The sequence below is a fragment of the Scylla paramamosain genome, chromosome 12 (assembly GCF_035594125.1).
Source record: "Scylla paramamosain isolate STU-SP2022 chromosome 12, ASM3559412v1, whole genome shotgun sequence".
NCBI lineage: Eukaryota > Metazoa > Arthropoda > Malacostraca > Decapoda > Portunidae > Scylla > Scylla paramamosain.
This window is the reverse complement of record NC_087162.1, coordinates 2388327-2403306: the sequence shown is the minus strand read 5'-3', so window position 1 is coordinate 2403306 and position 14980 is coordinate 2388327. Positions and strand designations below refer to the sequence as shown.

Sequence of the window (14980 nt, the reverse complement as noted above, 5' to 3'; positions counted from 1 at the left end):
ATGGGAGAAAGCAAATGTAAAACTTGAGAGGGTACTGTATATGTATATTCTTTTGTTTCATATATATATAATATATGTAAAGAATCAGTCAAAGAAGAAAATGACCCAGTGCTTCAGTTTGTTCTCTTACTATCTCCTAATTTCATGGAAATTACACAGAAATGCATTCTATATTTCAAGTAGAATTATGTGATATGACTTTTGATTTTATTCATAGATTTCATAAATTGAGTCATTTAATGTTTATGGATTTGTCTCATCAAAATTTACTCTGTTTTGTTTCATTTACAGACATTGTTATGTACCAACCTGTTAAAAAGATAAACTGGTGAACCTTTAACATATAGATATTTTTCCCTTTACACCATCAGAGGAAGCCATCAGCTCATGAGCGAGCATTGGCAATGCTATCATCTGGTGAGTGGTCATCAGGAAAGCGTTGGGCAGACGATGCACCAAAAGAACATGTTGAAGCTGACTCAGTCTCCATTATCAACACTGGTTCTTGTGGGGCCAATGTTCATGGTCTAGAAGATGAGTTTTTGGGTGAGTTAAGCATTGAATTGTTTTCTTGGTCAAAATAATTCATACATAAAGTTTATAACTTTGTTTTCTCTTTTCTAAATTGACAGTTTCATTGGCATGTAGATAATATGTAAAATTTATGAATAGAAGGAAGAAGACTGCAAAAGGATGCTTTCTTTTCTTAGATTTTTCTTGCTATCATTATCAGTTCAGAGCTATTTTGATACAAGTGTGTTCTATTGCCTGTGAAATACCATATTTACTGGTGCTTAACCTCTTCCCTGCAATAAGCAACAATATTTGACTCTAAAAACATTGTATGAAATCTGTATTGGTGTATACAAGAAGGAAAGGGATTAGATGAGCAGATTTTGCAGTTTTTAGTCCTCATAATGTTTGGAGGTGGCTGCAGAACAAGACAGTCATAAGCTTCCCACAAAGTACCACAATATCACCATGAATAAATTAACCAAGACCAGATACAAGAATTAACAGGAATATTATGATGTAGAAGGCAATAGGAGGTAGTGAAATACATTGCAGGAGAAATAGGTGAGTGATGGAGACAGAGAGCGAGAGAGAGAGAGAGAGAGAGAGAGAGAGAGAGAGAGAGAGAGAGAGAGAGAGAGAGAGAGAGAGAGAGAGAGGTCACTATTCTGTATTTAGTCACTACAGTCACCACTGTGACACTACAGTGAACCCCCAGTTTTTCACAGTTCAGTCATCATCGTTTCACTCTTACACAGTTTTTTCATTGGAACGTAACTATTTTTACAATGTGGGAAAGCCCACTTTATCACCAAAAAAATTAGCTATTATATATGATAAAATACAAGCTAAATCATGGCGGAGATTGAGGAAATACCCAGACATATTGGTAGGTGGCACACAAAGGAAGAGTGGGACCACACTGCCTTCCCATCCTGCACTCCCCAGTTCACCACATGTTTCTGCCTTAGCCATGTCACTGTGCCCACTTCAGCTTTTCACCACTTATTTTTGCTACTTTCTCCTGGTTTTCCAAAGCCCCCACAATGCCACCCAAATGCCCTGCATCTCATAAGGCTTCTGGTGCCAAGGAAGTGAAGAGGAGGAAGGTTATGATGTTGCAGGAGAAAGTTGAACTCCTCGATATGCTGCAGGAAGGGAGAAGCTATGCCGCAATTGGGTGCCACTACATTGTAAATGGAAGTACGGTTAGGTCCATAAAGAAGAACAAGGAATCAATCAGGAAAACTGTTTCAGCAAAATTTTGCCTGAATGCGAGGATGGTGTCAACAGACAGGAAAAAGTACATCGTAAGGATGGAATCAGCCCTGGCATTGTGAATAACCAACTTGTGGAAGAAAACAGCAACTTCATACATAAAAAGGGCAGGAAATTGTACGAACAATTCACAGCAGAGGGCGCCAAAGAAGACAACAATGAAGAGCCACAAGCAGGACCATCTAAAGCACAAGAACCTGAGGAATTTCAAGCCAGCAAGGGGTGGTTTGACTGATTTCAGAAGTGCTTCCTAATCAGGAATGTTACTTTGCATGGGGAAGCTGCATCGGCAGAAAGTAAAGCTGCAGAAAATTACCAGGACTAGACTGAATTTTATCAGCTGGTTGTTCTCTACATTCCTTCAATATCCAGTTTGATAATCCATGTGGACCAGTTGCTTTATTTACTTCAAGTTCTTCCATCATATTAAGTATTTCTTCATAACTGACTGGGACTGTACTTAGTATATTCCTCACCATCTTATTCCTTTCAGCATCAAACTCCCCTTCCGCAATAAATACCGATCTGAAACTATTGTTCATAACCTCTGCCACGTCCTGTGCATCATCATAGATTTTTCCTTCAACTTTCAGTTTTGATACAGCTTCCTTCTTCATCTTCCTATTAATATGGCTAAAGAATAGTTTGGGTTCATTTATACACTTATCTGTTATATCTCTTTCATAGTTTCTTCTCCCCATTCTTATTATCTCAATGTACTTGTTTCTAGCATCAATATATTCCTCCCATCTGCTCTCAGTATTTCCTCTTCTTCCATCTGTTCCAAGCATTTGATTTACGATTTCTAGCATCTTTGCATTTTGTATTGAACCATTCTTTACCCTTTCTATATCTTGCTCCTCCTTTAGGTACAAATTTCTCCGCAGCAAAATTATATTTCCTTATAAATTCATCCCATTTTTCCCGAACATCTTCTGCATCTTCAAAGTCTTTCCAGTCCACAGCAACAAAATACTTTCTTAATTATTCAAAGTCAGCTTTGTGTGTGTGTGTGTGTGTGTGTGTGTGTGTGTGTGTGTGTGTATGCAAAAATTAGTGGACTCAATCATATTTTGTTGTTGTTACATTTTCAGAGGTTCGTAATGCAGCCCTTGATGCAATATGCTCCTTGGCCCTGAATAATGCACAGTTTGCCAACCAGTCATTGGACTTTCTGGTTGATATGTTTAATGATGAAATTGAGGAAGTTCGTCTCAAAGCCATCCAGGTAAAAATAGCTTCCCTTGTTATTTCTTCAGGAAAATTTGTTCATCATCACCATCATAAGATTGTGTTGTTCATTCTTATAAATATGCCTATCACATCTGTGGTTACTTGTGCCACCTCTGTGAGGATGGAATTTTGATGTTCCTGGTAATGTAGATTGATTCAAGTATCCCCTGTGTAAAGAGGGTATCCCCTTTTTATCTACTTAGTGGCAGCAAGCCAACGTTGATGGTGATGCTTGCTTGATCCGGGAATAGTGATTTTAGAAATGTTTATTGGAGTTTAAGTTGGGGCAAATTTGTATCATAAATAAAACAGTGTGAGCATGTGCATAAACTCTTTCCCTGATCATGAATATTTAATGAACAAAACATAAAAATTATAAAAACTATTTTTAGCTCAGTTATAGCCTATGTCTACACATGAATTTCAATGAACTTCAGTGTATGCCTCTTTTGTCACTCCAAGCACATCTAAGTCTAACACCATAGTCCCCACATTCACCTGACAGTTGACCTTTTATGGTGGGGGGAGGGGGCATGTGAGGTTAAATTGTATTGTACATTGGTTTGCAATCCTCAAACCCTGGGCAAAGGATAACTGAAACAATATGATCTGTAACTGCCGAGATGCTTCAGAACACATGGCATTAAATTGAGTATCACCAAGATATGTTTCAAAGAACAAAAGGGCCACTTGTTGAAGTTCATATGTGAATGAGAAAAAAAACTTTAGATGTAAGTTGTAAGCCAAAATATTTTTTGTATCTTATTTATGTTTTGTTCAATTAAGGTTCATGATCAAAGAAAGACATTATGCTCACCCTGTGTATTTGTATCATGTCAATTAGTATTAATATGAGACAATCAGTTGAAGATTATGGGAAGTGTGATGTCATGACTCAAACACATTTAGAGGAGACAAAATACTGGAGAGAGCACTTTAAAGTCATAATCTCACATGGTAACATCTTAGCCTTCCCCCAACAACTAAAGCAGCTCCTGGAAACAAACTGATAAGTGTTCAATTATTAGTGTAGCTGCATAACCAAATTGAACTGCCAAATGCACTGTGCCCCAGCTGAACATCACAAAGGTGATCACACAGCATTCTGCAATAGTTGAGGTTGATCCAGCCTATCTATTCCATCATCTGTCCAGATAAGTCCCTAACCATACTTGTGGGCACACTAGGCAAGGCTAAAATTTGAATGATGTATTGTGCAGCTGAAAATTTGGGTATATTTATAATTTCCATAAGTGAGTTGCTGCTATGAAGATATTTTGCTATATGGCCGGCTTTTGAGATTATTTGAAGTTTCTTTGAATCAGAATTTAATACTCAAGGTCTTAGCTTTTTTGATACTACACTTCTCATTTTTTCAATTACCAGAAAGATTGATTTCATACTTATCAATTTTGTGTCAGGTTTAGTCATGCTGCATATCAAATGGTTAGTAGATGAAGCTACAATATTATGTATAATGTGTAATGTTTTGCATACAGAAGTATTTACCATGATTGAATATATTTGGAAACTGTTATTGTGCATCATTTAGAGAAAAGAATGAGGACCATTTCCTATAAACAAATTATGTGAACTACAATGCTAATCTCTTAATATTTTTCATAGAGTTTTCCTTTTGTTTAAAGCCTGTTGCATCTAATTCCAAAAAGAAATTATTGTATTAAGTTTTATTGCCTAAGTTGGACCTGTCACCTTATATATATGCACTCAATTGCTTAAAATAAACACATGTAAGGATATACTGACCATTAATGAGAGCTATATGCTGTAGGTGCTTCAGCAGATAGCTGGTCACATTATCCTACGAGCTGACCAGCTGGAGGAGATTCTGCATGCCCTCAAGGATGCATCATTGGATATTCGTGAGTCTCTGCACACCTTTCTTGGCACCACTGTGCTCTCCACTATCTCCTCTGTCAAGATTTGTGTTTCCAGCCTCCTAGATAATCTCCGCAGATACCCTCAGGTAAATGATGCTACTATTTTGCTGTCTTGAATCCATAAAAAGAGAACAATACTCCAAAAATGAAGGTGGTAAAAAGATTTAAAACAATAGTTTGGAATGCACTATAGTTGCTAATTGTGTAAATAAAGATACATTAGCTTTTGTCTGGAAAGCTTGGGATCTGATAGCCTCTGAATTTTGAGAAATTTTTATCCTGTAAAGGTACTGACACTATAAATGAAGTGTTTTCCCCTCATCATTATGAGTCAATGTATACAGTACGCATGACATGTTTCTCACTAACTTAACCCCTTCTTTACATTCACCCTTCTTTACTGTCTACCATACTGCAGTTTCCCATGAGCTGCCAGGTTGTGTCAGGATATCGTCACTTTATCATTACATCACACACACACACACACACACACACACACACACACACACACACACACACACACACACACACACACACACACACACATTTGCTTACATGGATAAAGAGATGAAAAAGTTGATGGAATATGTGATTCGACCAAAACTGGAATATGCCATAATTCTTTGGTCATCCCATAATAAAAAGGAAATAAAGAAAATAGAAGGGATCCAAAGAGCTGCAGCCAAATTGGTACCAAGTTTGAGAGATTTAACCTATGAAGAAAGATTAAGGAGACTGAAGCTTCCATCATTACAAGAGAGAAGAGAAAGAGGAGACCTGATTGCTATATATAGAGCTTTAAAGGGTAAGGATCAAGTTGACAAAGAAGACTTATTTGTGTGGGACTCAAGAGATACAAGAGGACATGGAGTGAAATTGGAGAAGACAGCAAGTAGAAGAGATATCAAGAAATATGGTTTCCCAAATAGAAGCATAGAAATATGGAACAACTTAGATGAAACAGTGGTACAAGCAAAAAATATTCATGAATTTAAAGTTAAGCTGGATGCTTATAGATATGGAGACAGGACAGCACGAGCATAGCTCTTTTCCTGTAAAACACAACTAGGTAAACACACACACACACACACACACACACACACACACACACACACACACACACACACACACACACACACACACAAATGCATTGTTACGAGCTGTGCAAATAGTAAAGAGCAAAGGAGGGCAAAGGAGGAAGAGAAGTATCCAGGGCAGAAGGAAGACTACAGTCAGTCTCCTCCCTCAAGTCCATTACCTCCACCATCACTACTGCCACCATCCTCCCTCTTCTTGTTCTGTGCTGCCTCATGCAATAACTTGAATAATTTATTTGAATGTCAAGTCATTCAAGGTAAGTTTGTGCTGAGAATCCATAGTCCTAGGTTTTTGCAGGACTGGCTTGACATCCCAGTTCTTCATTTACCATGGTGTTGGTGGCCTCAGGTTGAATATCCATCTCATCAGCCTGTTGACAAGAGGGTGATTTCCCACTCCAGTTGTCCATAGCCATCCCAAGTGAGGAGAGAGAGCCCCTATCGTTGTGTTGACACACTTTTAACTCGCGCCTCTGTGGAAAGTTGTGGAGAAAAATTCACAATACCAGTTACACTGGGATTAAGAGGATTGATGCTTTGTCTATCACAAAATTGTGTCCATCTGTTAACATGTGGTAGATATTGCTTCTCGATTCCTGGTTTCCAGGAGGCCAATATAACATCCATACTTGCTGCAAATATGCCTCGTTCTCACATGTTTTTCCAGACAGCAAATATGCCATCAATCTGGTGTGCCTATGATGGGATGTTCCTCTGTTGACAATGGATGCGTCAGCACATCCTTCAGCTTTATTATGAACCTTGGATATTTGACGAGCATTTTGAGTAGCATTCCCATCCGTGGCTGGGAGTCCCCAAAAAGAAACTACTTTCTATCCCATTGCCTTCTCTGGTGATAAGGGTCCCTCATTTTATTGGCATAGTTTATAGCTGTAGTGTTATCACAAAATACTTTTAATATGCTTTCCTAAGATCTTATGTCCAAATTATTTCAATACAAAAAGAATGGCTTCTCTGGTCTTAATGTGTAATTCTATTTCTGCAGGTGACCACTTGCCACTTGTTATTTGGTGATCAAGGCATCCACTCCAATCTGAGTTTAATGTTAATTGTAGTATCAGGTCTGAAGATTTTTCAATTTTGAAGGGCTGTCTAACTTATCCACCAAGTTAAATAAGTTTTAATTTCACTTACAGTACCCATCCACTTGTCAAAGTTACTATTCTCTTTTTCTAAAGCCACAATTTTTGTGATTTCCAACTTCCTATAACTTCTTTATTCCTACTGCTGAGAATGCAGCAAGCAGAAATCCAACTACCCAAGCCACTTCTCTGATTTTGTCCTTATTCTTATATAGATAAAAGTTTGTTACTATTTTGCACAATTTTCTCTCCTACATTCTAGCAACATACTGTTAGTTCACTGAATCAATGACGTTTCTTTTTCTTATTTCTTATTTCTTATTCTTATTCTTATATAGAAGCTGTTTACAATTTTGCACAATTTTCTTTTTCCTGCATTCTAGCAGCACTGAATTAATGATATTTAAAAAATATTCATTGCATTGCATGGGTGTCAGAATTCATTTTTCTTCATTGATACAGAAACACAATTTCATTAAAGAATTTAACAGTATTTTGTATGCAGCCATGGCATCTTGTCAATGAATTGTGGGGGAGTGAAGGATACCATTGAAAACCTGACAGTGAAGTGTGATAGGTACTAAGGATCAGAGAAGCCAGCTTGAGACAGCTATAATACCAATCATTGGAGAGGAGGAATGGCATAGGAGGTTAAAAGATGAGGATGGAAAGATCATCACAGTGTTAGAACTATATGGAGATAAAGCTGAGTCAGGAAAAATAATAAAATGTATTAAGATTTTTAATATATAGTTGGGAAAAGAAGACTGAGGAAACAGTGTAATTGTGAAAAAGAAACAATGCATGAGACAACAGAAGCAAGGAGTAGATGACCCAAGTGTTATAAAGGGAAACAGGCCACAAGAAGGGCTGGAACAGAGGACAATGTGCACCATGAGTGTGAGAGAACCCTCGGCTCTTTTTGGCTCACTTTCCGAGTTATGCATGTATGCTAAAGCAAATTTTGCTTGATATATTTACTTGTCTTACAAGTTGCTCTTCTACAAAGTTAGTCATAATCCATGGTATTACTGGTGGTGGTGGCGATGGCATGCTCAGTAATATTAGTGTAGGTGGTGAGGGTGGCAACAGCACACTAAGTATTATCACTGTGAGTGGTGAGGCTGGCAGCAGCTGCCACAGCAACATGCTGAGTATTTTCACTGCAGTTGGTGGGGTGTCAGCAGTGGCAGCAGCATGCTCAATACTATCACTATGGATGATAGGGTTGATGGCAGCAGTGGTGGTGGCAAACTCAGTTCTGTTACTGCAGGTGGTGAAGGTGGTAGTGATGATGGCCTCCACTCTCCCTCTGCTTTGATGTTACCTGTCCTGTTTTACAGATGTCTTTGCAGCTTGTTGCAGCCCATCCCTACATTAGGGATTTGAGTCCTCCTGCCCGGTTAATGGTGTGACTTGGAGGCAAGCAGACTCCATCATTAGACCCAATTCTTGTTAAAATATTGCACATTAGTGGCGCTCTAACTGTACTCAGATAGAAGTTGAATGTAATGTAAGAAGACAGTTAAGTTTGCATTTCTCAGTTCTATATATTTCCTCTTTTCCAGTGCATAGTATATGAGAAACAATATCTTTTGTTAAGTAGTGAAATGAAAAGTTTTCATGAGAGGGATTCCTAGCTTTCCACAAGCATCTCTTAAAATAATTCAGCAGTCTGTGTTAATTTTTATGTATACTTTTAAAAAAACCCTGAAGGGGTTACCAACATCATTCTTTCTTCAATTTAATGACTCCTTATAATGTACTAGAAAGTAAATTGTGGTTGCTGATTAGTGTGTAGTGATAAAAAATATGGGTATATGTACTCTTGAAATTATTGTTCAGAAATAAGCAGCACTTACCACTAGTTTCTCCCTGCAGGATCGTCGTAGCATCCATCGATGTCTACGACATGTTGGACAAAATCATCCTATCCATGTGCAAGCCCTTGTCTCTCAGTTATTGGCTGTGCATCCATATTTTGATGGTGTTGAGCCCAGTGTCCAAGATGGAGAATATATTTGCAAGGTAAGGATTAATTTGACAGTGAAAAGAATCCCAAGAAAATATGATTAGTAAGAACTGGAGTGGTAAGTGTAAATCTAAGGCTAATGGGAAGACCACAAACAGATGGACACTAAAAGATACTGTTCGATGCAAGCTAGAAATGTTTGTAGAGGAAAGAGAAATTGTACAGGACAAGTTTGAATGGAGTGCAGAAGTAAATGGATGAGTTAAACATGACTTCAAGGACTTTTATGAGAGATATGTCCACATCTAGTCTATTTTAGGGTAGCATTGAGTAAGCTGCCTTTTGCTAATGGCAAGAGACCTGAGCTTGTTTGCACAACTGATGGTTATTTTTATTTTACAGCTGATCTTGGTCCTGAATGCAGCAGTGCAATGCCCCACCATCCTGCCTCTTTTGGAGCAGCACACCATCCGCCACTATGCATACCTGCGAGACACCATGCCTCAGCTGGTGCCAGTACTCAAGGTAAAAAAGTAGTAGGGCATTACTAATGGCTAGTACCTATCTCCTGTTAGGTTCACTCAGCCTTTAACCTCCTAAGGGTGAGGATGTTGTTGCAAATCACTTCTCTCCACATGGCAGTGTTTTGACATTTTCATAAAAGTAACTCCATTTCCTTTATGAATGATGGAGGAAGTGAATGTTCTTGATCCTGGAATAGTATCATTATCATTGTTACACGCCTACTAGCGATGTTTGGAATCCCAGTCAAACTTTAGGGGAAGAAATATGCATATAGAAATGGAACAGACTTTATTTAAAAATTTTTCACTTATATTACATGTTATTCTTGACTATGAGTTATGAACTAAACATTTTAAGTAAAACAACACAAAAAAAAATTAAATAATAATGTGTGAAAATTACAAAAAATGCTACATCCACTTTTAAGAGGAAGATTTCAAGACATTTCTCTTGAGTAATTTTTTACCCTGCTTTTGGATTGAACTCTTTTGGAACTGGCACTTTCAGTGAATCTTTTTTTCTTATTCTTTTGTTGCACTTAGCCAGAGGCCCTCTTATATAAAGAAAAAAAAAAAAACTATCATGTCTTGGTTTATAAGTTGTAGACACTAAGGCAGAAATTTTTTGTGCAAAATGACATATTAAAGTATAATCTTATATCATCAGTCTTATAAGAAATTAGTTGAAACAGTTACATCTTTCCTCTGTCATTTCTATATCCATCCCCATCCTTATATAATGAGTGGTATCTTTCCAGTGAACTAACAAATATATTTTTTTTTTGCAGCTCGGTGAAGACCGGCAGCCATCAAGAGAAGTAGTGTCAACAAATACATTACGTTTTCTGAGGGAGTCCATGCAGAGAGTCAGCTCTGTGGACCAATCTTCAACCAAGATGCGCATGACCATCTATCAGACAGTTCATTCTGACTTGGTTAAACTTGCTGATATTGATCCAGCTCTCTCTCCTGCTGCACATTTTGCTGCATTGTATACACAGTGTATGCTTTTGTTCACAAAAATTTTGTCTACAAGGAACTGGCTGACTCCATCCTCATTGTCACTGCAACAAAGTGGAGCCCTCAAGAGTAATGTAGATCAGCTGCTAAAACATACATTTCGACTCCGTCATGCCTTTACAAATTTGAGTCCTGCAGAGGAAGCTAGCATTAGAAATCTCAGAGTTCGCACACTTGCACTGCAGTTAGTGTATGTAGTTCATGGCTCAACAGGCTCAGCACTTGGTCTGTGTGATAACTTCTTAGAGCACACCGAAGCACTTCATAGATACCTCACTGATGAAAAGTTAAGTGCAGACTCATTCTTAGAGGCAGTGTTTGCAGAACTCAGTCAACTGGAGGAGCCACGTCCAGGAGCTGTTGCACGCATACTGCAGCCACTTCTCCTAACCTATCCTGTACCTGCTCTGGGTCCTATTACCAATCCTGCCCAAGTTCACATGTGCTCAGCAGAAATTATTGAACCACAACCAGACAGTGAAACTATCCATAAGCTTAGTGCAGGATTAGTAGTGGGTGTACATCTTGATTCAGAAATATCTCACATCCCTGATCCGTCAACTTTGCGGATACGAGTGGCTTACCCTGATCATTCCACGCACCTCATAGTTCCTCCCAGAAACCATCTTCGTCTAGTGTCTCCTGGAACTTATCGTCTACTTACAACAGTTTTAATCTCCGCACAAGTATCATGGTCTGAGGCTTGTCATGTGGGGTTGTCTTTAGTGTTAGATCTAAGTGACCAAGAGGTTCTTGCTGCTCGAAGACATTCAGTTGCCAAAGCTGATGATTCTGCCACAATAATCCAGCTTGTCAAGCCAGTTAAAGTTTTAGTTTGGCCAAAATCCATCAGAAAAGGTATCTGAAACAATTATTTTGAAATATATATATATATATATATATATATATATATATATATATATATATATATATATATATATATATATATATATATATATATATATATATATATATCTCCAGAAGGAACTATTCCAACAATTTTTTTGCACCTGAGACTTATTGCATATCACCATTGTTTTAGTTCAGACAATTTTTGTCAGTTCCTGTGTCCATTGATTCCACTTGATCATTTATACAATATAGATTTGACATTGAAAAAATTATTATGTACAGGTAGTCTCCTACTGACAAACATCTGAGTTATAAATTTTTGCTACATACAAACCAAATTGTCCAAGCTCAGAATTAATGTTTTAAGGATAATTTATGTCTGCCAAGCAACAGCAGTAGGACAGGAGACTTGGGAGACAGTATTGTACTGTAATGTGTACCCACACATATTAGAACATGTATTGTGTGCTCCCTTTTTTTTTTTTTTTTTTTTTTTTTTTTTTCCTCTTAATCATTCAAACATGTAAGGTAAGAGTAGTGGTGGTGACCCATCCCTTCCTGTAGTCAATACACCATCATCTCCTGTTTCTGATACACCACTATCATACCCATCTCTTGTTTCTGATATTCCACTATCACCTACTGGATTCTGTTTCTGATATTCCACTATCACCCATTGCCTCCTTTATTTCCAGTCATCAATTTGTCTCATCTCACCATAGAAAGGCAGTTCATGTATGCCAGCTGTCTCCTTTTGAAGGTAAGATTAAAGTTCTTATTTTTGTTACTATTATAAACTTTACTTCATGTACTTGAAGGTTGTTCAAAGCAGACTAAAACACAAAAATGTTGTGTTTATCAGTACAGTGGAACCTTGGTTTTTTAACTTAATTTGTTCCTGAATGCCATTTAAAATCTTAAATGTTTGGAAACCAAAACTATTTTCCCCATAGGAGTCAATGTAAAATGGATTAATCCATTCCTGGCCACCCTGTCTTAGTGGCTTACAAAACACTCCCACTGCCAAGATGGCCACTCACATTTCCAGGTCAGAAATTATTTATTCAGATAGGATGTAGTGAATTAAATTAGTGACACAGAACTCATCAGATGTTGTTTAGACTATGCAGATATTCTCTATGTCATCAGTCTAGTGAGGGAAGCCTTACAGAGTGATACAGAGAGGAGCAATACACTTACTGCCAAAATAAAGGTGATCATCTTGCTGCTGAGAAAAGCTATTGGGAAAATGCAGTTGTGTAGTAGTGATGACATTGTGGGTCATCAAGAGACATTGGGATTACTCCTGAGTCACCTGAAAAATGTTTGTTTCATTAAGGCTCTACAACAAGCTGACATTTACCTCATTTCAAAGACTGAATTACTGTCTTAATCATTGTGTCTCTTCCAAATACGTGAAAATAGTGGAAATACTTATAGAAACTGTACATTAGTAATAAACAGCAGCTTTTGTCTCTTAATAATTGAAATCAAGTAACTTTGTTTGAGAACCAAATAATGGTACGATAACCAAAGCAATTATGAACTCAAAATTTTGTTTGAAAACCAATTTGTTCGAAAAGAGAGGTGTTCAAAAACAGGTTCCATTGTATGTCCAAAACTAGAACCATCCACAACTAAAATACATGTTGCAATACACACTATATTGTAGTACAAATGATGGACTTACAAACAAATTGACTTACAAACAGGTTCTCAGAATGGAACCTGTTCATAAGTTTGGGACTGTCTGTACTGTAAAATTTCCATAAAATGGCATTCTGTAAGTCAGAATTCCACCTGTGTTAGCAAGGCAACAAAATATTCAATTAAAAAAAAAAACTGTCCAAAAAAGGTGATTTCTGCAAAATTTTTGTAAGATGGCACTATGCAGACTAAACCTGTAAAAATAAAAATAGAAAGTTAAGACCAAATTTAGTATAATTCATACAGCCCTTCTTGGCATCATGTTCTCAGAGCAAGGTGTAAGGGAAGGCTCTAAAGCAATGGTTTCCAACCTGGGCTTCATGCACCCCCAGTGGTACATTTGAACTTTTCAAGGGGTAAAATTGGTCTCAGAGAATGACCACTACTGCACAATACATAGTGTAATCTGCAGTCAGATTGCACTTTTTTTTTTTTCCAATTTTCTCATTTTAGTAAATAAACCTTTCATCTAAATTATATAAAGAGTAGGGTGAATACCATTTTATTATGGAACTAACCATGTCCACAATCTGTACTGGGCCTGAAAGGATCAGGTACAGAATGTAATGATCAACATGGATAATAATTATTATAAGAAAGATATGTATGTGATGGATCAAAATAATTTGTAAATTACTTGAGTTTAGTTTATTGATGTCACCTTTAAGATTCCTATGCAGTTTACACATACAAATTTCATAATAAAATAATATAAAAATATTATAATTACATCCTTTTATTATTAATTTATTTTTTGGATACACGGGAGCCTACAAAAATGCTCTAAAGAGAAGTGGATGAAACTGAAGACCCTGGCCTGCAGGTGTTTCTTAAGATTTTTAGAGATCTTTCACTTAAGTCAAAATTTTGATGAGTCAAAAGCTAAACCCCTATTATGCCATTTATGGAGGTTTTGCTGCATTTCCATTCATATTTAGTAATATTTATATAATGTTTGGGAAAGTTATATTAAATTATTTTACAAGAAACTACTATTTTTTTCCCTCATGCAATTTATCAGTGGAATGAGCCCTTAAAAAAGTTTGGTATGAACATAGGTATTGGTGATTTCATTCATCAGGTTTTCCTATGAGAAATATTAAAATACATGTCCACCATCATTCTTGCAAAATGCCTTTTTTTTTTTTTTCCAACATATAGAGTAGCACATATGAACATTTTTAAGGAGAATATGATCACCAGGTAGGCAAGTGATCAGCACCCAGATGTGAACTCAGTGACCAGAGTTTGAGCCATACCAGAAGCTGAACATTTTTTCACCGTCACTGAATGCTTTTATTATTCCTGTCCCTGACAACAACTGCATCAGGAAATATGAGACATGAGCCTTTGCAAAGGTGTTACTTTAAAAACCTGCCTGTGCTATCAATGGCAGGGAGTAACGACCTAAGCCTCTAAAAAATAGAAGTGGATGGATATCTAGGCTCTGAAGTTGAAAATTTACAGCTGAAGTGGGGAGAAAAAAAATGAGGAAAAATTGCCAAAATTCATGTTTAAAGTGCTGGTCAACAATTCACTGCCCATTATTAATACATACAGTAAAGTCGTCAGTCGTCACTAACACACAATATGCTAATGCAAATTGTATCAAATGTGGGGGTTATTTTGCATCCACGCCATATCGTTGTCATGCTAAATCTCTCCCGGAAGAAATTTAGACCCAGGAGAGATTTGGCACAACACCAAGCAGGGCTGTTTACTGATTGATCAGACTGCCTGCCTGGGATAACGGTCGGCTATAACTATAAAACTAACAACG

General features: G+C 37.2%; 1 protein-coding gene across 2 annotated transcripts in view; it reads left to right on the top strand.

The window, feature by feature from the left end:
• Positions 1 to 14189, top strand: part of LOC135105512 (integrator complex subunit 4-like) — a 28521-nt gene extending 14332 nt beyond the window's left edge. For both annotated transcript variants that reach the window (XM_064013673.1, XM_064013672.1), the window contains exons 8-13: positions 372 to 546; positions 2886 to 3019; positions 4817 to 5011; positions 9007 to 9153; positions 9500 to 9622; positions 10410 to 14189. In XM_064013673.1, the coding sequence (XP_063869743.1) occupies positions 372 to 546; positions 2886 to 3019; positions 4817 to 5011; positions 9007 to 9153; positions 9500 to 9622; positions 10410 to 11507 (1872 nt within the window). In that variant the 3' untranslated portion in view covers positions 11508 to 14189. The remainder of the gene's footprint in view (positions 1 to 371; positions 547 to 2885; positions 3020 to 4816; positions 5012 to 9006; positions 9154 to 9499; positions 9623 to 10409) is intronic.
• Positions 14190 to 14980: the final 791 nt, after the last annotated feature.